At 35.8% G+C, this 25,500-nt stretch overlaps 1 protein-coding gene across 3 annotated transcripts in view; it reads right to left on the bottom strand.

The window, feature by feature from the left end:
* LOC123671389 (hemicentin-1) overlaps positions 1–25,500 on the bottom strand; it is a 482,600-nt gene that overhangs the window by 18,531 nt on the left and 438,569 nt on the right. For all 3 annotated transcript variants that reach the window (XM_045605217.1, XM_045605219.1, XM_045605218.1), the window contains 3 exons: positions 23,297–23,409; positions 17,266–17,461; positions 1,344–1,559 (listed from right to left, as the gene is read on the bottom strand). In XM_045605217.1, the coding sequence (XP_045461173.1) occupies positions 1,344–1,559; positions 17,266–17,461; positions 23,297–23,409 (525 nt within the window). The remainder of the gene's footprint in view (positions 1–1,343; positions 1,560–17,265; positions 17,462–23,296; positions 23,410–25,500) is intronic.

Raw genomic sequence — 25,500 nt, forward strand, 5'->3', positions numbered from 1 at the left:
TTTCATATTTATGGATAAAATTATAGTTGAAATTAAGAATTGAACCAAAGGGAAATAACTGATGAGTGTAACATTTTCTGAAAAAAACAATGAAAACATGTAGAATTATTTGTCAGAAAACTGAAAAAACAAATTGGTAAATGTTGCAGCAATAATATTCAAACGCAACAAATTCGTTTTCCATGAAAAATTTTATATTTATAGTTATATTGTTCTGTAACACTAATGAGGACACACTATTGTTTTCCCTTCCAAATTTCCACTAAGAGTACTTTTACCCTAGGCCAACCAACAGTTACTGAAGTTTCGTAACACTCATGATGTTAAGATTTGTTCCCATCAAATTAATGAAAAAGCATAGTGATATCTCGAAAACTCGCTGCACAACCAAAGTTTTCCAATAGGAATTATACGATTTAAGAGTTATAATGACTACATTGTATTAGTTTTAGACATTTCTTATATCATTTGTGTTCACTCCCCTACCAGTACCGATGACGTCCCAGAGTTCGTTGAGCACGATGGTATATTCAAGGTGAGAGGGCTATAAGTTGTGCCCTGTGCTGCATGCGTTGATCGCTTGTGTCTTATCAACACGCTAGGAGCCGAGACGTTGAGTAAGGTAGTGGGTCACCACAGCGCTATGATACGCAGTCGAGGTTTTTCCATCTCACATCGGGATCACCGTTTCAGCGAGACGTTCTCAAGACAAATTGAAGGTGCTCCCTCAACGATGGAATCATCAGTTTGGCACTCAGTGATCTCTGGCAATTACACCTTCCATCTTTTTAATGGACCATCTTCATAGTGATTCTGGCATGCACCATAATTAATGGAATAACCTATTGACTACAAATGACATAAGAAATGTCAACCTAATCTAACCTAACCTACTAAACACAAATGACATTTCCAATGTAATTTGTGATCAGTAGGTTAGATTAGGTCAGACATTTCTTACATCATTTGTTTTCAGTAGGTTGTTCCATTATGGTTTTCTAATAGGAATGATACAATTTGAAATTGAAACACTGTGTAATACAGCGTTGCAATTTCAAATTGTATCATACCTATTAGAAAACCATTCACAAAGTACGATGAAGTTTTTTGTGGGATTGAGGAAAACTCTTTATATGGTGAAACTATTTTCAGCACGACTCAGAAATCAGTAATAACCAACTAATTTTCTAACGATAACGATGCATAAATCCTACAACAAATAAACCGTCGAACAGAAAGAAGGTTCAATCTGGGATATCAAATAGCTCCCCATGCCACCCTCTTCCACTTATGACTTTCGACTCATCCCCTCCGTCCGTATAAGATATTAATAAAAAACCTACCTCCTTTGTCGTTCATTGTGGGACCGCATACGCTCCCCCTGTGCTCCAGGGAACCAGCTCCAGATCCGACATTTTTGTGACGCTTCATCCTGTCGTCCTGACTGCATTGCACTCTCAGCACCACGACAACGACTAGGGCGACTATCAGAAGGGCGGATACCACGCCAATCAGCACGCTCATCATTGGAGTGAAACGGAATGACGCCAGCTGAGTATCTGAAAGGGATAAAATTCGGTGATATATGGTTGAACGGGAATTATGGATAATAACACTGACCGACATACAGTTTGGCTCCCGTGATTTTTTAACTATTCCTGGTTAATTTTTGGATGGAGGATCCGAAACAGCAGTTAGAATCGGTCTAGAAGATCGAGTTTTTGAAATATGCCACCTTTAAAATTTTTTTTAACTTGTGTATATTTTACTATTATTATTGCTAGTTTAAATGAAACACATGAATTTAAGTATTTTTTATTGGGTTCACAACTTGACGTTCTCCGTTTTGCAATACATGGCTGTATCGGTAAGTGGTCGTCGAAATAAAAAGATCGTAGAAGTCATACAATAAGCTAAGGTATTTGTAAACATAATGCCATCGAAATACTTGTAGATTTGTGTCTGCATCATAAATTTATTCTCGATTTAACATGCCAGCTTACGAGCCAAATTCTTGTCATGTGCGGTAGGATTTAATTTTATGCTTAAATTTGAAGAAATCTGCAGCTGAAGCTCATCGAATGCTCTCAAATACCTGGCGAGACCGCTATTAGTGAAAAAACGTGCCGAGGGTAATTTTGATGTCGGGGACCAGCATGGCGGTGAAAGATGCAAGGTTTCCGAAGATGCAGAGTAAGAGGCATTACTTGATCAAGATCCGTGTCAAACGCTACAAGAATTGGAAGAATATTTAGATTGACGCAACAAGTCATTTCAAAACGCCTGAGACTCATTGGAATGATTCCGAAACAAGAAAATTAGGTGCCGTACGAGTTGAAGCCGAGAGAAGTTGAACGGCGTTTGTTTGATTGTGAACAGCTTGCAACGCAAAGTCGGACGGGATTTCTGCATCGCATTGTGACTGGAGAAGAACAATGGGTTCATTGCGATAATCCCAAGCGCAAAAAATCATGAGGTTATCCCAGCCATGCCTCCACGTCGGCAGCCAAACCAAATATTCACGGTTTCAAGATCATGCTTAGGTTTTAGGTATTATGAGTTGTTAAAACCGACTGGAACAATCACAGGCGATCACTATCGAACGCAATCAATACGTTGGAGCATTGAAAGACAAACGACCGCAATACTACGGCAGACATGATAAAGTGATTTTACAGCAATGCAATGCTCGACCCCATGTTGCGAAAGTGGTCAAGACATACTTGGAAACGTTGAAAGTCCTACCCCATCCCCCGTATTCTCCATACGTTGCTCCCTCGGACTATCACTTGTTTCGATCAATGACACACGGCCTGGATGACCAGCACTTCCGGTTTTATGGAGAAGTAGAAATTGTGTATTACCAGTTTTTTTCAATAAAGTCGCGAATTTCGGCAAAAAACGACAAACGCAAAGTTGTACGCCATTATGTTAATATCTCACAGTCCTTTATATCAATCTTCTATAGATTTAATATCCTGATAGAATTTTTCTTCACTATCTTCATTAAAAATTACCTCTCATATTGCAACCAAGAATTTAAAAATTCAACGTGATTCTCTCTTATGAATCCCAAGAAAATTTCATACTATTTGAACAAATGAACACTAAGCGTCAGATAAAGCGTTCATTGATGTGGGGAATTGTGGATCTCCAACAAGTTGCTTTAATTGAGAATTATCAAATATACCGGCGTTCAATTTTTCCGTGCTTTTTCCAGGAAATTTATCTAACTAGTACCCAAATCAACTTGCATCTAGATTTAGAGTATTCACCAAATGCTTCATCAGCCCCAACTTGATATGCAAATGCGGAAATAATATTTTTTTTTCTCTTAACCAAAGCTTCGTTGATTACGTTTTGTTTTCCTTGGATCATGACATCTATTGAAGGCCAAATTCTGTTAATCTAGTGTGTATTTTTGGCTCTGCTGTCCTGAAGGCGCAAAAAACAAGGATATTTTGTATATCCTCTTCACTGTCCAAAGAGGAAGTTTACCAATTTTAAATCAGCACAAAATGCTCATTGATGTTCTTCGTATTTAATTTTTTCTGAATTGTATTATATATTTCTCTTTCATGGTACTAATATTACTAACAAAAATTGAATCATATATGTTATCGTTATGCGATAGCCGGTAGTACACATTTTAAACAACGTTTTGAATTGTCAGCAAAAGACACCAATCGTTTGAAGTGTATTCTATTAAAACAATTTTTGCTAAGGGTTCTTTCATATTGATGAAGAAAACTAGGTAATTTCCTTGATCAAGGTATAATTCCGGGTATATATTTGGCTTATTAGATTCTAATTTCGTGTAGGAAGTTTCTATTTTGGACGTTGAAGATATATTTATTTCTTTATATTTGGCTTGTATGAGAACCAATATGAAATTAAGCTCAAGAAGAGTGCACTGAAAATGTGCAAATGCGAAATTTATGATATTTAGATATCCCACGTAATACTTGTTTGATGTCGATGAAAATTGGATTGGACATTTAGATTCGATCGGAAATGATAGAATATGCTCATGTGGAAACTTGAAATAATCGAAATCTTAATGATTCACGATCTACCCATTTTTATCATTTTGGGAAATATTAGTGCAACAAGACCTACAATAACGTACTGGTACGTTAGGATGTACGTATCTCTACTGAAGTCGCGATAATTATTGAAAATCTTCCAGAAAATTCTCTGTTTCTTTCTCTCGATACGCGCATCCACATCCCGACCAATCGCATTCGATGAATTGACAAATTACCGCGTCTTTGAAAATTCTAATAGCGTAACATGAATTGAAGCGTGCAAAATCGTTACAGTAGTGCTGACTTTTTGGAGCAAAGGACGAGTAAGTAATGCGCCACACCCATTGGCAGAGTTTTTAATTTTTTTATTATAAAGACTTTACTGGATAGTAAAGTAAGACATCAATAAGCGAACTCGTATTCAATAAAATAACAGAAAACATTATTCTTAAGCGAAGCAAATGGCAGTTCCGAATAATTTTCAGCAATGAACAGCCACTTCAGACCCGAATAAGTACCTATTACCATTACTCCATACAACAAAGAATTGTATCGATCCTATCGTCGACGACGAGCCAGAAAGTGATGGTTTAAGTGGACCATTGTCGCTTTCCCGCATGAAATCAGTTCGAAATGTCAGCGTAGATAAATATTCGCTTTTCACTCCCTTAAATCTCCGCCTTTTCCACAGACAAAGCTTTGCCTCCAAATCGTCGGAGTCCTACAGGAAATATCGCCACAACCTGTTCCGATGCCAATTCAATTGTTACGAGAATTGAAAAGAAAGCCGATATCTCTTTGTCATGAATATCTCAGTCATGTTGTATGCGGCTCTCGCAGATACGGCTTGAATATGCCTCGGATGTGGTGTCAAATGTTCGAATGATTTCGACGGATCGATTATGAATGCACGTAGTTTGTGTAAGATGCAGAGTTTCTTTTAAGGACCAGGGCCTGGATCTTACTAATTCATTATAGGCCATAGAGTAATAAACATAAATAGAGGAAGTATACGCAATTTTTACATGTCCTCAACATGGTTGGATCACGTTGTCGGATCGTGACATATTTTTAAATCCATAATGTTACTATATCATTATGAATATACAGGGTGGCCATTTGAAAACGAAACAGACGAGATTACAGACGAAATAAAGTTTTTCGATAGAAATGCTCGGACAGGTCGATTTCTGTTTCGAGGGGGACAACTTAAGATGTAGGTTACGGACGCATAGCGCTTCAACCCTTGCTGCTACAACCCCCACCCCCAATTTTTGAATAGGGAAGATGGGGTGAGTGATACCTCAATTTAAAGGTATTTTTATACTGATTTCAGCACAGTAATTGTTTTTTCATTTAATGCATTAGTTCTCGAAATATTCATGCGTTAGTTAGTTAGGAAGGAAGCCACAGTCATGGTTGTTTTGAAGCTCAAAATGTCGATTTTTCACAAAACACTACAAGTTCCATGAAAACACCACTTCATTTTCAAATACTCAGTTAAGAATATTTCGAGAACTAATGCATAAAATGAAAAAACAATTACTGTGCTGAAATCAGTATAAAAAATACCTTTCAAATGAGGTATCACTCACCCCATCTTCCCTATTCAAAATTTGGGGGTGAGGGTTGTAGTAGCAAGGGTTGAAGCGCTATGCGACCGTAACCTACATCTTAAGTTGTCCCCCTCGAAACAGAAATCGACCTGTCCGAGCATTGCTATCGAAAAACTTTATTTCGTCTGTAATCTCGTCTGTTTCGTTTTCAAATGGCCACCCTGTATATTAAAATGAATGAAATATATTTATTTGAAAGATTCCCGATTAAATATGCAAATTTGAATATTTGGAATCCGATATTTTTCCTAATTGTCTAATTTATAATGAAAAGAATATTTATTATTATCTGTATCTACCTGCTGAAATCCAAGGTTTGGCAACTTTTGTTCTAGTAGTGTCATCGGTTGTTTCACCTTGTTTGGTAGGCTTGAATTTTGTTTACTGAATTTCTGATATATTAAGGTATTTATTTCAATATATTCTGAGTTAATATGAGATGTTGATTTACTATGGGACATAAGAAGTGAGTTCTTTGTGGAGAAACTCGCGAATTGAGTGATAGATCGTATCACTGATATGTTTTCATTTCCGCGGGCTTTATGTCAAATTTGATAGTTCATGTTGGGACAAAATTTGCTTACTGAAAATGACATATGCTCCCTCTATTTATGTTTATTACTCTAAGTTTATTGATACGTTAAAAATCCCTTCCTCTCACCATAGTTACTATGATGGTGAGGGAAGGGAGGGGTACGAATTATTAATGTATCAATCGATAATAAATTAGTAGGAAAGAGGGGGACTAATATCTCTAAGTCTTCTCCACAAACGGTGGAAAATATTATTGAAAAAACTCTTATAGACATCTTCAGTGAAGGACTGAAAGAAAATTTCAAACTACAGAAAATGGTATCAGAAACCTAAGGAAAAATGTTAATTACAATGTTGAGAAAAATAAAAAAAAATAATATTTCGGTTTGTGTTTTTATTTTTCTCAACATTGTAAGTAACATTGTTTCTTAGATTTCTGATACCATTTCCTGTAGTTTGAAATTTTTTTCAGTCCTTTACTGAAGAAGAACCATTCAGGATTCGAAACACGTCTGTTAGTCTTAGAGAGTCTTAGAGTCCCCTCTTTAATATCTATTACTACACTTTGAGCATGGACTTCTTTCTTCAATTAAAATTAATAGTATTTCCCCAGGCTGCAGCCTAATGAAAAAATTGTCACCGGTTAATTCTCCTGAATATTTCCTACTTTGTATAATATGTTTTTGAAGGATTCACCAGAAGTTGAAGATGAATTTGTTGAAGTGGAATTTTCATGTAGACTAACGATAAGAGACTAGTAGGCGTTTACCTTATTGTTATTTTGTCATTGTACAGGGTGTCCCAAATTCAATACTCTCTGAGAGCATCTCAAGAATTGTAAGATTCACAGAAAAAATCGTCAAGGATCATAGATATCTTGATTCTTTCTCAAGTTGCAGAGATTTTCTGAAAAATTACTTTCTTCAAATATTCCGCTTTATCTATGTTTCTGTTCGAGATATTCGAAAAATTCCAGAACGTTTTTTTCAGTAATTTTTTTGGTTTATAACGAATAATAAAATAGCAGAATAGCTGAATATTTGAGTCATTTTTCAAGAAGCGTCCTGTGACTTGAGAACGAATCAAGATATCTATTATCGGCTTTCTGATATCTAATTAGTCCTTGAATTTTTTTCTGAGTTTTATACTTCTTGAGATGCTCTCAGTGATCATTGAATATGGGACATCCAGTATAATGTCTTTAATTATACAATGATAGCATAACAATAAGTAATCAGCAATGTGTCTTTTGTTGCTACTCTGTATGAAATTTCATTGTAGACGAACTTTGTAATGACGGTAGCACCACTGATGGAATCATCAGCTTGGCACTCAGTGATCTCTGGAAAATACACCTTTTATGTCCATAGCGGAGGTTGGTGACTTTGCCATAGTGCGGTGGGTATATACCCAGAGGTGTTGATTTAGAGAGAGATGCACAGTCCATGACGCCATCTCTCGCCAAGCACGGAATATGGTTTCTATACTCAATGACGAGGACATTTCTGTTGCCAGCAATTTTTTATTCAGCCTTCAATAAAAATAATAAAAAAATATTTCCAGAGTATAATGTAGAAAAGCGGAAAACATAAATAAATAATTAAGGCTTCATTCAGTTGAATAATAGAATGAGCTCACACCGTTAAAAGTTCCTAGCGCATATGAAGGGCTGAAGCATGAAGGTGAAACTTTGAGGAATGATTATATCGTTTCGTTCAACGTGGGAGGTTTCATATTCGTTATAACACAGTGGATAAAGCATTGTTCGTTACAAAATGGAAGAAATATTTCATATGATAATGTATTTACTCCAAATGAATGAATGTGACGAATTTTTTCATTTCTTAACCCAATGTACTCTATCGAATGAATCGGATGAAAATTTTATTACAGAACACAATAATATATTCGAGAACGATGTTTACCAGGATGGCAACGAACACTGAAAACTTTTCGATTATCAACAAATGGAATGAAAGCCTTTCAATATATCTATTGAATTATTCATCGATGGACATTATTCTGAATGCCTTGTTCCGACAAATATTATTCTGCATAATTTCAGGTTGACGATGTGAACTACGAGGTCAGGCAGCATCTCGTTATGAGTGCCATTATCGAAAGGATTGTGGGTTTCGTTTTGGAGACTTCAATTTATATGGATCATAAAACTCAATATTTAGCTCCAGAATATTCGAGGAGATGGCTTAATAGTCTCTTGTTCGTTCCATATGAAAATTTTCAACTTTCCTAGATGAAAGAATAGCTTATTTGTGAGCTTACCAGGCGTTGACTTTTAGTCAATTTTGTGGTAGATAGTTGACGTCCTTATTCGTTAATTTATTGAATCAATCACTCTCTAGTATTTTTCAAGACTTTCTCGGAGATTACGTCAATGAATAATCTCAAAACTTTTTTTCATGAAATTGATGAAGATTTAAGTTTTCAAAAAGAAAAGTCAACTGGGGTCATAATGAGGAGTATTGAGGATTGTAGATGAGATTTATTGAATTTTGACAAGGAATTCATTCACAATGAAAACCTTTTGAAATGGCAAATGTGTCAAACAATTTCAAAATATAGAGAGTTTCGGGAGAAGCACCAATGGGGAATGACATCAACAACTATCCTCATTATCATCTTATGAACTGGAATAGTATTTGAAATCTCAAGAGAAATATCAAGCAACAAACACTTAGTGAATATACATATATGCAATACATATAATGCAAAAAGATGTTCTTTTAGGAGCAGCAAGAACGGCGAGAAAAGAGGCGAAGGACATACCCAAGGAGCGGCAGTATCATATGGAAGAGGACCAGAGGGACAACAAGGACCGGATACGTTCGAGCTCTATCCTTCTGATATTTTAAATATCCGTGATTGAGTGAATGTTTCCCTTAACGAAGCTTGAGAAAGCCAACTGCGATGGGAGTTTTGTCTACTACGCTGATAAGCTAATGTCGGAGGTAATTATGAAATTAATGAAAGATTCTTCATTAGCTTATTGTCAGCTCGAGGCAGTGATGAAAAAAATTTCGATAATGTCTTTCGAAGGATTTTTAAATCATCAATTCCTTGACATAATGTATATTTCAATGGAAAAGTGAACAATATATACCAAGACATTGGTCTAGTAATCTTACGTAACAGAAAATATTAACTATATTTTCATGGGCGAATTGATATAATGAAATGATCGAAGGGGCAGAATATAAAGATACCTTACTCAACCAAACGTAATTTCCAATTTCAGGTGGGTTCTCTCTCGGAATTATTGAAACCAAGGAACTGTTGCAGTCTTTCAACAGTACCTAAGATTCAAAGAATTCGATGTCGGAAAATTGGAATATTTTTCAGTCTATTTCCACTAGAAAGATCTCGCGGAAGTGGCCTTCTTATTACATAAAGCAGGCGTAATTTAATGGGGTAAAATCTATAAATTGAATTTATCGCTTTATGGTAGACTGAAACGAGACGCTCACTGGAGACGATGAGCATTGGATTTTCTGAAAAGAGGGAGAGAATTGTCTCTCCAAACTGCTCTCCCTCAAGTCAGTGAACTCGTGCCGTGAAATTGATATCTATCAAATTTGCTCTCAATTATAACGTCTGAAAATTACCTTATTCGAATTGAGGTACCTCCTATGAAACATAATTTATAATATTATGCTCCGGATTTATGAGGAAACTTGTCTTGAAAAGTTGTCGAGTTTATTTTTCAGAAGAATTTTATAATTCGAAACCATCAGGAGCAGAACGAAATAAAACGATATGTTGTATCTAGAAACGTGAAAAGAAAAAAATCGAAAAAATGAAATGATGAGTCTTGTTTCTTATGAAACAATGGTTTTAATAACTCCTGCCATGTCAGAGAATAATTCGTACCCAAACATTACTGTTTCAGGCTATTGGCCGCTCAAAATTCTAAAATCACAGATATTGTGATGAAATGCTATTTGTTCGGTGAACAAGCGCTCAAAAAGAGCAAGCATTTGATGGTTGGGATTCATCAAGTCAAGTAGCTTGACATATTAACCAACAACTTGACTTGAAAATCAATCTCGTGAAAAATTACATACCTGAGCTTGGCTTGACTTGATTTTGGATATTTATTACTTGACTTTATATCAAGCTACTTGATATAGCTTGAGCTTGATATTCACGCGTCACACGGCATATATTTCTGCAATCTCGTGCCCGTTTAGACTAAATAAGGGGATTCCTCGAGCGCCGAAAGACTGAAGCTTCCGTCAGAGTGAGTTTATTGGTAGTTCTCTCACATTTCTATGAAATCTATTGGTAGATTTTGGTAGTTTTAGAAATATCTTTCCAGACTTGGCCAAAGATTTTTTGTCAACGCCAGCATCAGCTCCTGTTGAAAGACAATTTTCCAGAGTTGCTCTTACAGTTACAAAAACCCGCAATAGGTTAGGCGACAAATCTATAAGATGCCTTATGTGTCTTACATCCTGGATGGAAAATTGTGAAATCAAACTAAGCCCGGAGGTTTCTCAATAACAAGAAACTCAATTTTTCATTATTTTTTTTATGATTTATAGTGATTTAATTTATGTTTCTATTTCAAAAAAATTTACATTTTCAGTTCGTTTAAACAATAGGTTTAATGAATGAAAGATTTTTTTGCAAGTTTCTCTCTCATTTCACCATTTTTTATTTTTTTTTATCGAATCAAGCTCAAGCCAAGTAGATTGAAAATCAAGCCAAGCCTTGAATCCCTATTTCTGGGATACGCGCGTCATGAACTGAACACCCTAGCACACTGAGTACCCCAGCACAGCTTTGCTGGAAAATGTTCAAGATGCCGCCTAACGAAACACATTGCAAGACCATTGATGCCAATAATAAATGATCAAAAAGTAAAAAAATTGCCCATATCAACTTTGTAGTCGACGATACTGGCTGAATCCCGCTTTACAGCAGAGATACTTGCTGGATAGTGTGCCATTCAAGAATGCTGTTGAAATATTCTTTTGCCTTTAATATTCGAATGAAAATGGCGAACTAATGAACGAATAACAAAAATGAAATATTGTATGAGCGGGACACTGAAGCGTATACGTTTTCCTCATAGTCATGTAAGTCATACGTAAAGATGATAAATTCCTCTAAAAAACCTCAGTGGCCAATGAAAAATAGCCTTTTTAGATGTGAAGTAGCGAAAAAAATGAAATATGTTCCCTGGTAAAGTTATAATCATATCACATTTAGCTTTTATCGATATATCAAGTTTGAACACCGTATAACTTGTGTACCATACAAGACAAGAGTTTTCTGATACGCTTCTCTTCTTAAGACCATAAAGGTCTTCAAAATCCAATAGTAACATTGGAAATGAACCGGTAACCTGAAACTTGAATCAATTGAAAAAATCGTCGATTCCCATCTGAAGCGACTGCAAACATGCAATTGTTGCATAACACAGGTTTTCGGCCATCTACCTGGAAAACGTTCGCATCGATCTTCATAAATCCATCTTATGTATTTTCAGTTCGGATGAAACGACTTCGATCTCAAACCTACAGCCGATTTCTCTTTTCCCGAAAATATCGGAGGTCGTGCATCTTCCACGTTTCGTGCCAACTTTGGAAATCCGTTCGGAGCGCATATATATCTTGTATCCAGGTTCGATAAAGATAATGAAAGACGAATCAAATTGTAGTTTACTGCGACGTAAAATCGGCAGTAAAATTTGATAGAGTGAGATGAAATTCACCCGGATGGATTTACGATATTCCTGAATTTTTATTCCGAACAGGAAAGGTTACTGATGTCGGAACAAATTTTTCGATTGTGAATACGAAAAAAGAGACCGTGGGAAATGAATGTCGGCAACATGTGTCCTATAAATTATCCTAACTATTATGGACGAAGCATGAATTACTATAATTTCTGAATATATATTGATTTTTGTTCCCATGTTCCGATTTTTGTACATGATAATTGATAGACCCAGGTACTTTGAGATCGAAGGAAATTTTATTCAACTGTTGATTGAATAGTACTGTAAGTGTATAACTAGTTTTTACATTTGTTGATATCGCTTACATATTTTATCAGTAACCCATAGTTAGTCCATTCGTAACTGAACCTCTAAAACTGTAATACAATAAAGGGCTCTTCAGCACTGTCAAGTTTGTAGCTGAACAACTCTAGTGTAGGTTAGTCCTGAGAGACCCAGGTACTTTGAGATTGAAGGAATTATTGATCAACTGTTGAGTTAATAGTACTGTAGAACTAGTTTTTACATTTGTTGATATCGCTAATATAATTTGTCAATAACCCTTAGTTAATACATTCGTATCTGGACCTCTAAAACGGTAATGAAGGGTGTTTTTCAGAGCCACAGAACTTTAAATTGCAATAAAATAACGATGGATTATTCGATTGGCATGAATTTTATTTATCCGCAAAATAATCTTGTGGCATTACATTTTAAATATGATTTCTGGCATATGACCGTCACGGCTGGATCGGATGTAGTCCAATCTGAACGTCCAATTTTCGATTACTTTTTCCAACATTTGTGGCCGTATATCGGCAATAACACGGCGAATGTTGTCTTCCAAATGGTCAAGGGTTTGTGGCTGATCCGCATAGAACAATGACTTTACATAGCCCCACAGAAAGTAGTCTAGCGGTGTTAAATCACAAGATCTTGGAGGCCAATTCACAGGTCCAAAACGTGAAAGTAGACGGTCACCAAACGTGTCTTTCGATGAATCGATTGTGGCACGAGCTGTGTGACATGTTGCGCCGTCTTGTTGGAACAACAGCTCCTGGACATCATGGTTGTTCAATTCAGGAAGGAAAAAGTTAGTAATCATGGCTCTCTACCGATCACCATTGACTGTAACGTTCTGGCCATCATCGTTTTTGAAGAAGTACGGACCAATGATTCCACCAGCCCATAAAGCGCACCAAACAGTCAGTTTTTCTGGATGTAACGGTGTTTCGACATACATTACAAGGATTAGCTTGACTCCAAATGCGGCAGTTTGGTTTGTTGATGTAGCCATTCAACCAGAAGTGCGCTTCATCGCTAAACAAAATAAAAGGGACGTATTCCGCACAGAACCATTATTTTCGAAATGAAACTGCACTATTTGCAAGCGTTGTTCAGGCGTGAGTCTATTGATGAATTGCCGAACCAAACTGAGAATGAATCACTTGACATCTGTTAAATCAGTTGCCATCTTGAACAGTAATGCCAATTTAAAGTTATATACTTTTTATTTTTACTCTTATTTTAAACTAAAAATGTTTTGAATTTTATAATGTTTCTTTGTATATCTGAATTATACCAGACCATCTTTTCTGTGATATTTTCTAGTCAATAACTTTAAGTAATGCTCATCTTTCCTTTATTTTGTAAACACCTTCATCAATGTTGCTAATGATGTTTTCCGTAAATTTTGTAGAGCCCTGAGGATGGAAATAAATTTTTCCGAAACGTCGGCGAACTAACAGAGTATTATTCTCCTGTTTCTCTGATCCTACACCACCAATCCATAGTGAAATTAAAGTTATATACCTCAAAAAAAAACACACTATACAATAAAGTGCTCTTCAGCGCTGTCAAGTTTGCAACTAAACAACTCTAGTGTAGGTTAGTCCTTCAATATTTCAAGGATTGAATCAAAAATATACGAACCTTGCAGATACTTTTGCAATTGGAATTTGAAAGAATGACTAGTTTGATTTATTTTTGATCTGAATTTCCTACTATCAGTGCATTTTGTATCCAAATACCCGAATACCAAGTATAGCCGCATAGAGAAGCGTGCACGAACTGTGGTTAAATGATTTCTCAGTGGAGCCGACACAAAGGAAGTGTCACAAAGGAGTGAACGCTTACAAGGAATCTCTCACCTTATTCATTTTGATATAAACAACGGCGTCTTGATTGATACGTTCTCTATGGATTCATTGTCAAGTTTCCAGTGAAACACTTATTCGAATGCTTCTACATGAATATCTACTGAACGATCCACTGTTGTAATTTCATTCTTTTTGTAACCTGAACGAGCAATTCCTGTTTTATTGGAAAAGAAAGTAGTTTGGGTTGCATATACAAGGTAATTTTGTTTAAATTAGCCGTATTCATAAAACTGTATGGATATCCTTTTGAGTATGAGATAGAAATTGAAGGTTTTGATTTGAAGTATAGAAGATTTAGCATCTCCTTCATAATGAATACCTCATACTTGCAAGGATATCTCACTAGAATAAGTAAAGAGATATTGGCAATTGTAAAAGCCGCGATAGGTTCCAAGATGTTTACGATGGTTTACTTAAAGAATTTCTTTTTGTCGGTGCTATTTGAGCACATTACTTCGATCAGAGAAGATGTATTCAGGAATCAGTGATAGTAAAATACAAAAAAGAGATAATGTATCACCGAATAGAACATGAAAGTGATTTTGAAAAAACACCAAAAATGAAAGCTAGAAAAGATGAGGCTATTTGAAATGTTACAAATAAGTACGAGGTGACATTTGGTGAAGCACTGGATGCGAAAGAATTTTTGAATAGAATAAACAATATAGAAGAAAGGTTGGGAAAAAAACTGATTTAAAAATCTGGAAATGATTCGAGTTTTCCAATTCATTCCCAAAAATCTTTTGGCCAGTCATAGCACATTTTCATCTTCAAACCGGAATAATTCTTTTCAATCACAAATAGGTAAACGCTGCTTGTAGTATTCCATGAATACTCCCCCAAATTAATTGTTACTGAAGGCTGTATTTCTGGGAATTTTCTCCTTGATAAGCTCATTTATACTTCGAACATTCACGTTGCCAATACCTATACAAGACACTTATTTATAATTTATTTGGAATGAACTTGTCAAACTCAATCGTGTTGTCATAGTGATTGACACTTGCACTGAATGCAATTATGAGTTACGACGCCTAGAAACCCTGGTGTGTGCACGGTTCGATTTTGTTTCATACTTTTTGTGATAGTCCACCTGTTGCTTCAGCTAGACCTTACCAGAATTCTGTAATTGTTCGAATTCCCGCTATCTGTTTGTCCGCGTTTAAAAATAAATGATGATTTGAGAAACAGCAAACTTTTATAAGAAGTAACAATTCAGTTCCTATCGAATTTATAATGGAATTATTAGAATATAGAGATTGACACTTATTGATCTATTCAGGGTATAGAAGAATGTCACAAGCGAAGAATATAAAATGTTATTATTCCATACTCAGAGGCCACGAGAATTCAGAATTATGAGGAATGTCAACCATAAACGATGTATGCGCCTTCTGAAACTATAGTGATTTTTCAAAATCGAGTAGGCATAAATCTCCCGTTCAGCTTGAAAGTTTAACAGGCATAAATAGACACACCAGGGGTTCTAGGTATCTTATCAGTGTTGAAAGGATTGAGTGAAATTGTTTCATGTAACATTGAATTGTAAACATACATAGGCGTTCAACTTGGCTTCCAAAAACTGGTGATATATTTATGATTCAAAGTGTAGTTCTTCGCTGGTCACTACTTTTTTCCATCTTTTGGACAGCGTACGAATCCATCGTTGAAAAAACTGGTCATCTTTTGAAACGATCCATGAATCGATTCAATTTTTTTCTTCTTCATAAGACCGGAAGTGCTGATCAGTGAGGTCTTGTGCCATTGATTCAAACAAGTGATAGTCCGAGGGAGCAACGTCTGGAGATTACAGCGGGTGAGATAGAATTTCTCATTTAAACGTTTCCAAGTATGTCTTGATCACTTTCGCAACATGTGGTCGAGCATTGTCATGCTGTGAAATCCCTTTATAATGTCTCTCGTGGTATTGCGGTCGTTATGTCTTTCAATGCTCGGCTCAAACGAATTAATGGCGATCGATAACGATTGCCTGTTATTGTTTCAGTCGATTTCGATAACTCATAATAGACTACGCCATCTGTTTCCACCAAATACTAAGCTTAATCTTGGAACCATAAATATTCGGTTTGGCCGTCGACATGGTAGAATGGCCGAAATATCCCAATGACTTTCTGCGCTGCGGATTATCGTAATGAACCCATTTTCCGTCTCAAGTCAGAATGCGATGCAGAAATCCTTTCCGTCTTTGCCTTGTAAGCAAATGTTCACCAGCCTACAAATGCCGTACAACATCTCTCGGCTTCAACTCGTACAGCACCCAATTCCCTTGTTTCTTAATCATTTCCATGACTTTCGGGCGCTTAGAAATGGCTTGTTGCGTTACTTCCGATGATCCTGCCAATTTTTGTTGCGTTTGACACAAGTCTTGATCAAGTATTGCCTCCATTTCTTCATCTTCGAAAACCTTTTCTCTTCCACCGCTGGTCTTCGAAGTCAATATCACCGTTATTGAAGTGACGATCTTGCCCTAATAGCGGCCTCACTATAGGTATTTCAGAGCATTCCATGAGCCTCAGCCGTAGATTTCTTCATATTGAAGCAGAAAATTAAATCCTTCTCGCAAATGACATGTTTCGGGAATAACACAAATCGACTAATATTCCGATGGCGTTATGTTTACGAATACCTCAGCTTATTGTATGACATCAACGATTTATATATTTCACCTACCACTTACCGCCACAGTCATCTATTGCAAAACGACGGAAGCAAAGATGTATACCTAATATTTTCATATAAACTATAATAACTATATATTATAACTATAATAATAGACTGAGTTATTCGATTCCGAGAACCGTCATACTTGGCTACTCCCCCCCTAAAAAACATATAACCGTTAGCTTAGTCTACTATCTACGATACATTTATTGTTATCGACGTCCGTCAATAAGACAGCAGACTGCCGTTTACCGCACAAGGGTAGATTCCATAACCGGAAAGCGGATGTTTTCTATCGGGAAACAGATAACGGCCGCATTACAACATATAACAGAATCGAATCTCACGGATGGACATACATCAACTCCTTTCATGATGTCATTCATGTTGCGGAAGAATAAAGAGAAATTGCCCTTTATAAATAAGGCCGAATCCTCCGGGCTGCGGAAACCGGACCATTCACCAAAATAAACGGACATAATATAATTTCCGTTATGGCCTACCTTTTTCCGCGGTGAGCTGTTTTTCTGGCAGACGGAGCGTGAAGGCTTGGAGTGTAACGGGCTCGCTCCTCCCTTTCGAGTTGCAGGAAAACAGGGAGATCTGGTATTGAACTCCGGCTTCTAGTCTCGTAACGCTGAAACGCGGCACTGGAGATGACATGTTGCTCTTGAGTTCTTGTGATTGGCTTTCTCGGACCTGCAAACGGAAAACAAGATGGAAAATTCGATCAATCTCTCTGCTTTGCAGTGTTCATAACACGTTCCTGTAAAACTGGAGAGAAAAATTGGCGAAGGCGGAAAGTTTCTTACTGGGTTTAATGTTCAATCAACCGTGTAACGCTTAAATCATCGACTGGATTCATAAGAGAGAAGAGAAGGGTAGATGTTCCCTCACACGGACGAACTTTCATGTTAATCATATTCATCAAATTTCAAACTTATCCAGCCCGAAACAAATCTTATAACTCATGTTCTGATACTCCAATAAAATTCGTAAATTTTCCATAGTTAGAGCGTATTGATAAATGAATACTATAAAACCTTTGACGATATGGTATCATGGTTGCAAGAAAATAATTATTGACTTAGTACAAGATTAAATGAATAATGTATTAGGTATAAAGTCACTTGAAGATCTTATTAAGTTCTTTATTAAATATGGCCTAGCTTTCGGTCATTTACATAGCCAACTTCAGGGCCCTGGAAACAATTTTTTACATTACGAAAGAATATATAAAAACTCATTAGTTATCTAAATCTGAACTTACAATTAATCTGAATCTAACAATGAAAAATTAGGCCGAACCATAACAATGAGAGTCACCTTTTAATAAAACTTCCTGGTCATACAATTAATATCTCAAAAATAAGTAAAATCCACAATTCAATTATCTTAAAATAGATATCTGTAAAAACACATGGCAACAAGAAAGTAAACACTCAGAAACTGTGGAAATTATTAAAATTATCTTCATTTTATTTCTAATATTAATCACTTCATTTTTATCTTATTTAATCATTTTTTTTCATTATTAGGTCAACCACATTACAATAGATGGCGCTAATACTTTCTGACTCTGTGACTAGATTTAACGAAGTATTTAAGCATTTAATCTCCAAAGACTCAATAAATAAGCGTTTGAACTTATTATCTACCGTTCTTAATATCGTAGCGTCCCCAAAATGCGGTGACCTCTCTCAACTGTGTGCGTAGACAAACCAGTCGATGACTTCAAATTCTGACAATCTCTCTGGTGTTCTTTCAATCTAGTTTTAAAGTTTCTCCCAGTCTATCCGACATAAGACCCCTCACAAACTCCACAATCAATTTTATAAACTATCATGGTTTTGGTGTTTCACCTCCTGCGAATTTGTAATCATTTCCGTAACAATCTTGGACGTTCGCCAATAAAAAATTAAAGTGAAGTTCAGTGAAATGTCATTGAATTTTTCAACATGCAGCGCTTTGGTTATAGTTCTAGTGGTGAAATAGATAAAGAAATTTGAATTTGACACTCGAGATTACCACAAAAACACATTGTAGTGACTCTGCCTGCCCGAGAGGTGGCGTTAGGGGCGTCGCGCCACACTTTAATGCAGCCCTGGTGGGTTTAAGGGAGCTTCCGCGTTGCAGCAGAGTCACCTCTCCACGATAGTGTGAGAGGTCGTTTTAGGCAGAGATCGCTGGATCGCTCAACTGAAGAGTCCACCAGCGATATCGGGACGAAACACCGGAATCCCTTGAGAGAAGGCCAAAACATAATTATGTATGGGGACAGTTTACGGTGTTTTGTGAACAATTACAAACTTTGTGTTGGTATTTCGAATAAAGAAACAGAGATACTGAAAGATTGGGAATTCAACATAAAACGTGCAGATGGAAAATTATATGAAGAAAATACAGTAAAATGTACAGTTCGAATATTCTTGCTGAAATCCCACAGAAAAAGTTCCATGAAGAATTCAACAAAGAAATGAATCCATTTGAAGATATAATATTTGGAAATGCAAGAAAGACTCGTGCGGCTAAAAGAGAATAATAACAAGCAATTCCAGACAGAAAAAAAGCTCAGACACTCTTAACGAGAAAGAAATAACCGAGATTGGTTCAAGTTTCGATGAAAACACACCAGACAGTTTAGAAAAAAAATTCCAGCTAATTTGTGCTGTGGAATTAGCATGGCGTAGAAATGAAGCAGCCTTTCGCTTAATTGACTACTTCAAAAAAGAATTCGACAATTACGTTCAAAATACAGGACGTATCGAGTAGATACAGTAGCGGATTCATCTGAATATCTGAAACCGTACTTGAAACTTACTGAAAAAAATTATTATGCTCATAAAAAATCTAATAAACGATATCCTTAATGACAATAAATCGAATACTTCTGGGTGATCAATCAATAAAACTCAGTAACAGCTTCCGACAACATTTTGTGTACCCCAGATCCGTTTTTACAAAGAATGCAAATTTAATTTATCTATAGGATGTCAGAGGAACGACCGAGAGTTCTAATTTTAATTAGTTCCAAATTTATGAACTCGAGTGTAACTTTTTCCCTTAAAGTTCAGGAAATTCATCTTTCTTTTGCATCCTTTCTTAAGCTTCACCAACTCCTTTTGGATTTTCAGCTTCAATCGTCCAGTTTATACTGACATTCAGTAGATATCAAATATCTCCTATACAGCAATTAAGGAGTTACAACCCTAGGGATGAAATTAATTCTGTTAAAATTAAGGTCGCCTGTGTGAAGAAATTGAAGACTAGCTCGAATCTCCTCCATTTTCGATAAAAGAAGTAATTCTGATTCACAATTTCTCCAGGATGAGGAAAATTTAATGAGTTTCGTTGAAGAAATAAAGGAATATCTATATTCAATCTAATTCCTGATAAGAAGCATACCTTGTCACTGCAACATTACAATTGTTGAATTAAGAAATAAGAATGTCTTCAACTAGATTTTGTAATGAAAGAAAGACGATTATAGAATTTTATTGCGGTGAGATTGTAAATTTGTATTTTAGGCTAATTTCAGACGCGAATAAAATTTAATCCTTTAAATTTTTGGGGAGACGCAGGTTCAGGAGGAATGACCAATATATGTAGATTTTTTCAGTTATTAGCGTCACGAAATAGTTGAGTTTGAAGATGTTAAAACTATTAATATGTTGTATTACCTTAATCTTTGGACTCTTAGATGTTCAAGATTTCTTCGACTGCAGACCAATTATTTTAAGTTTGATTTAGTATGTGCTTATGTAAATGATGTCATTCAAACTACTTCACTGCCTTTTTTATAAAAACAAGGCATGTCTTCTTATTTCTCTTCGAGCTGTAGACTTCTCTTATAAGTGTGATTCAATATTCAGAACTTAGTGTCCACCAATGGACTTTTCGCTTCAAAAAATTATACAGGGTGTTTCCTAAACATGCGGCAAAAATTCAGGAGGTTGTTCCTTGGACTATTCTAAGAATATTTTGTCCTTTGATGATTTTTGAAAAACCTATTTGTTTCGAAGATATAGGGGAAACAAAATTTCAGATAATAACATTTTATTATGAAAAATTACATGAAAATTCAACTCAACCTACAAAAACTGTTGAAAATGACCACCTCTTATAGCGATTCATAATAGTCAAAGATAAAATGTTAATTGCTAATACATCACAAAACGAATTCAAATGAAAACCGTGTTTAATCTGTATTCCTTTACCATCTGCACTTATCAATTTTTAGTCAAAAAACTGGCCGTTTTTAGTAATTGGAATGTTGTTAAACAAATTTAAAAATAAATTGTACCTACTTAGTAAACACAGTGCGGTACGCATTTTTATTATTATTATTAATTTTAAAAATATGAAAAATGTTGTTCGCCCTGTATCTTCGAAACAAAGAGGTTTTTCAAAAATCATCCAAGGACAAAACATGCTTAAAAAAGTCCAAGGAACAACCCCCTGAATTTTTGCCGCATGTTTAGGAAACACCCTGTATAAATTTGTTCTTAGAATGACTTGTAAATATCGTTTCATTAATCGAGCTAGTATATTACCTAAAAAGTTGTAGAATCAATTCCTTTTGGGTACAACATTCTGTGTGTGTAGAATCAATTCCTTTTGAGTACTCTGTGAGAGGTGCTAGCTTCTTGTGTTAATATGAACAAATGACCAGGTTCAATTCAAGACGCATATCGAATAATATCCAACAGAAGCCATTGAAATAATGGGAAATTCTTTTCTCATCAGGAGTACTTCAAGATGGAGTTCAGTGACGCGAAAAATAAAAACTTCTAAGTCATTCTTATCTCAATTTTCTTCGTCCGACTGACATCCAAGAGTAACAAATTCATTACTCAATGATCCGAATAATTCAGTTGAACTCCAATCTCTGTTTCCCAACTGGACAGCTATTCTTTTTGCCCAGACGAAAGACTTTTCGCTGAAGAATTATTTGTTCTGTACCAACTATATAGAGCGAAATAATCGGCACACCATTTTATTAGAAGGAATTTTCAGCCAGAAATTTGTACGGAGTTGTAGGAATTTAGACACATTTCCGAGACATTTTTGCAGCGGCCTGCCTGTTTCATCTAATTGACGTAACTATCTCAACATCTTTTCACCGATGAAGTTCTTTTTTGTTCTCTTTTCGTTTTACAGGCAATCAATTTTAATGAAGCCATTCCCTGTTGGAAATTAGGGAACTCGGCTAAAGGTGAAAATTGGCACCGAGGATGTTCAATGATGAAAAAGAATTAATTTTTGGGTGAATGAGGAGCTTAGAAGATGCCTCTTAGAGCTTGAGAAATAAATTGTAGAAGGAATAGCTTCGGAATGATGGGATAATTTTGATTGGTACCAAATTTTCTTCATTATTAGGTATATTTCCTATGAGCGACAAGTTTTGAACCAAATAATTAATAATTTTCCAGGACTACAGTACTGTTTCGTAGCCGTTTGAAAACATTCCTAAATGTGAATAGTTTCAATATTTTTCAATATTGGCTACAATGAAGAATGTAACTACTTCCACGCCACAAAAGTAAGCCACGACTGCGCAATGTTATTGTCTAATTTTGACGAACCTTTCTACCATAAAATGAAATGGATTGTAGATTTAAGGGAGTTTTATTGCACTGCGACCATATTGATCTATTGTGCCCACCATCAGAGCTGTTCTCGTAAGTAATTGCACAAGTGCATCAAAATTACCGATAATTTTGCATGAAAGCGTGTTGTCATAAAAACTGCATGAGTTCATTTTCATTTTTGGAGAAAGAGCCCGACACCGAAGGTGGAGTCTAAAGCTCGCTCTTCAGTTCCAATGAACTCCAACTTCAGGGAGGTTACTTCCTCACTTCTACAAGTCTCTTGTCCAAATCGTTATTTGCGTTGGCTAGCGATGGAGAGTCATTCACTAGGTGACTCGGAATTCCATCCTCCTCCCCACAGAATTTACACCGTTCGTTTTCTTAGACCCATTCTCATGAGCTGCTTCCTGAGGCAACAATGCCCTGTTAGGAATTCAGTGAGGAGGTGTAGCCTCTTGTTGTTAAGAACCAGATACTTTTTGGATCTTGTAATATCAAAGTTTCGAAAAAACTCCTTGGAATGATCCAACCCAGGAAGATTCCCCTAGAGTTTTTCTCTCTGTTTTTTCTTCGCCTGAAACTATTTCTTGTAGGTACATTTACCTATGCCATAGAGACTTTCTAGGACAATGAAGGGAGTTTGTGCTCCTTTTCTGGCAAGTGTGTTGGCCTCTTCATTTCTTTTTATTCCCAAGTGAAGTTAAATGAAGTAAAAGAAATCGTTCTCTATGAAGCAGAGTAGGGAAAGATTACTAAAATCTAAGATGTCTAAATCACTGATGGGCTCACTTACTCTCGAAAAACCTTAAGTTTAAAGTGGCGACTCTTGGAGGAACCAGCATTTATGGATTTTAATGGTAATGATCCGTTTTCACTTGATTTTCACATGTTTTTTTATGGCGGCTCTCACGTCGAGAGTATTTTCAATTCATAAAATACTTACTTCAAGAAAAAAAGATTGTGGTAGTCCACCGTTGAAACCTTCTGAGCACTTCACAGAAAATGAAGTCATCGAAATATTTGTGACAGTGCAGTTGTGTACTTGATCAGGTCGACCTGCAAAAAAAAAATATTGTTAATTTTTTTCTTCATTTTTTCTTTCATTTGAGAAAATGAAGAAGATCTTCAAAATATCTCATCTTTAATCATAATAGATAGTGATTTTGAATATTTCATGAGATCTCACTGTGAGTGTATTCTTAAATATTTGTGTTTAATGATAATTACACTATTACACTTGCTGTATTATTTAATAATAATATCAATGAAGCGCCTTCATTTCGTGCTGTTTCATACAATACAAAAGGTATGGATTCGAAGTCCTGCCCAAGCTATTTTACCTAATAGCAGACCCGAAAATAAAAACGATAATTCAAAAAAACGCAAGAGAAAATTAATAATCATATTCAAATAATTACTTGTACAGGAAACTTGTATTCAAAATACGTATGCATATCTATTTTAGAAAAATAATTAACTGAAAACAAATTAACTGAGTTGAGTCGAGAGTAGTTGCAGAACTTTTTCTTCACTTCGTATAGAGAACTGTTATTCAAAAAAACCGGAATACAATTAAATATTGTGACTGCTTCAATCGCTGACACGTGACACGCTGATGTGTGGCTGATTTGAATCTAGGCAACATGAGTTTAGATCAATGTTTAACACAAACATCTTGCACATCAGCCCGAAATATTAATTTATCCCACAAATATGGAGGCTGAGATGAAGCACCCCATAAACCAACAATGCCGTCTGATACTTGAATAAACTATCAATCCCTAACCACCACAGGTTATTAGAGACCCTATAGTACTTCCGTGGTTCAAATATAAACCTATAGCATGAATTTTGTAATTTTTTTAGAACTGTGTTTCGTAACAGAATCCAAACAAGGGTAATTTGATATGAGAACATAAGCAATACCGTCAAAACCAGGGTCACTTGTAACTTTTTCACAAGCAGATGTACCTGTTTCATAAACCTCAATCTGCAATCGGATTTCTACAGCAGTAGGAAAGAGGAATGGGCACTCCTTCAACTTCAAAGATGATCTGTTGAGCATTAGGTTGTTGATTAACGCCTATGGTAACATCGAAAAACACTTAGGGATACTCAATTTTAAATTATGTTATGCTGTACATTTATGATTTTTTTGTACCCTGACATGCTCAGACAAGAACTTGTAAGAATTAGAAAGTGTCTGGATCTTGCTCTGCCAATAAGGGTATTAGAGATTCAAGAGTCAAATGGACTTCCAGGACAGCAATTTTTTTTATTTCAATAATGGATTGGAACCCAAAATGTTTCGGTCACTTTTAGAAGCTATAATCACTTTGCAATATGTCTATGTACATATACCAATTGTTCTAAAGTTGGAATCCACTGATGCATAAATAATACCATAATTGGAAAATGGAATCTATGAAGATATACACGTACTGCTTTTTAATAGGGTATAAAGAGAATATTTGAGTTGCAGGAAACGTTCTATTTATCGTTTGAAGAGAAATAACTTTTCAAGGATCTTTCCAAAAGAAGCTACTATGAAAACTTGATGTTTCGTCACCAATCTAACGAATTGATTGCTGAAATTATACTGTACCTGAGTATCGTAAAAGAAGCATTTTAATGAGAATGAATAGTTTTATCTTTATCAACAAAATCATAAAATAATGAAACGTTATCGTTTTCAAACCATGTCCGAAATTTTTTGATCAAAACATGTGAGGAAAGAGAGAAAACATCCAGCATATATATTTGCTATGAAGTAATATTCATAACACTTTGGCTAGTCGTTTTTGAACTATTTTTATGGTGAGCCCTCTATCGGGGATTGCCGTGTTTCATCGTGGAAGCACTAATGAAATCATCATTATGACAATTCGGTGGTTCCTGCCATCTACACCTTCCACATGCATACTAGAGCGTGGCGATTTTGGCGTAAAACGGTTGGGTTTATATCTTCAACGCTATCCCTTGTGGTAGCAAAGAGCCACCACAACACTATACAACGAAATTATTTCAGAGGGAAACAAATATCTTTTGATGTTGAGAGGTGGATGGAGAGGTGAGAATAGTTTTTCTATTTGAAGGTTTTCATGCAATATTCTCAACAATTTTTTTTTGTCAAAAGGTGGAGTTTTC

This window comes from Harmonia axyridis, chromosome 1, assembly GCF_914767665.1.
Source record: "Harmonia axyridis chromosome 1, icHarAxyr1.1, whole genome shotgun sequence".
NCBI classification, from domain to species: domain Eukaryota; kingdom Metazoa; phylum Arthropoda; class Insecta; order Coleoptera; family Coccinellidae; genus Harmonia; species Harmonia axyridis.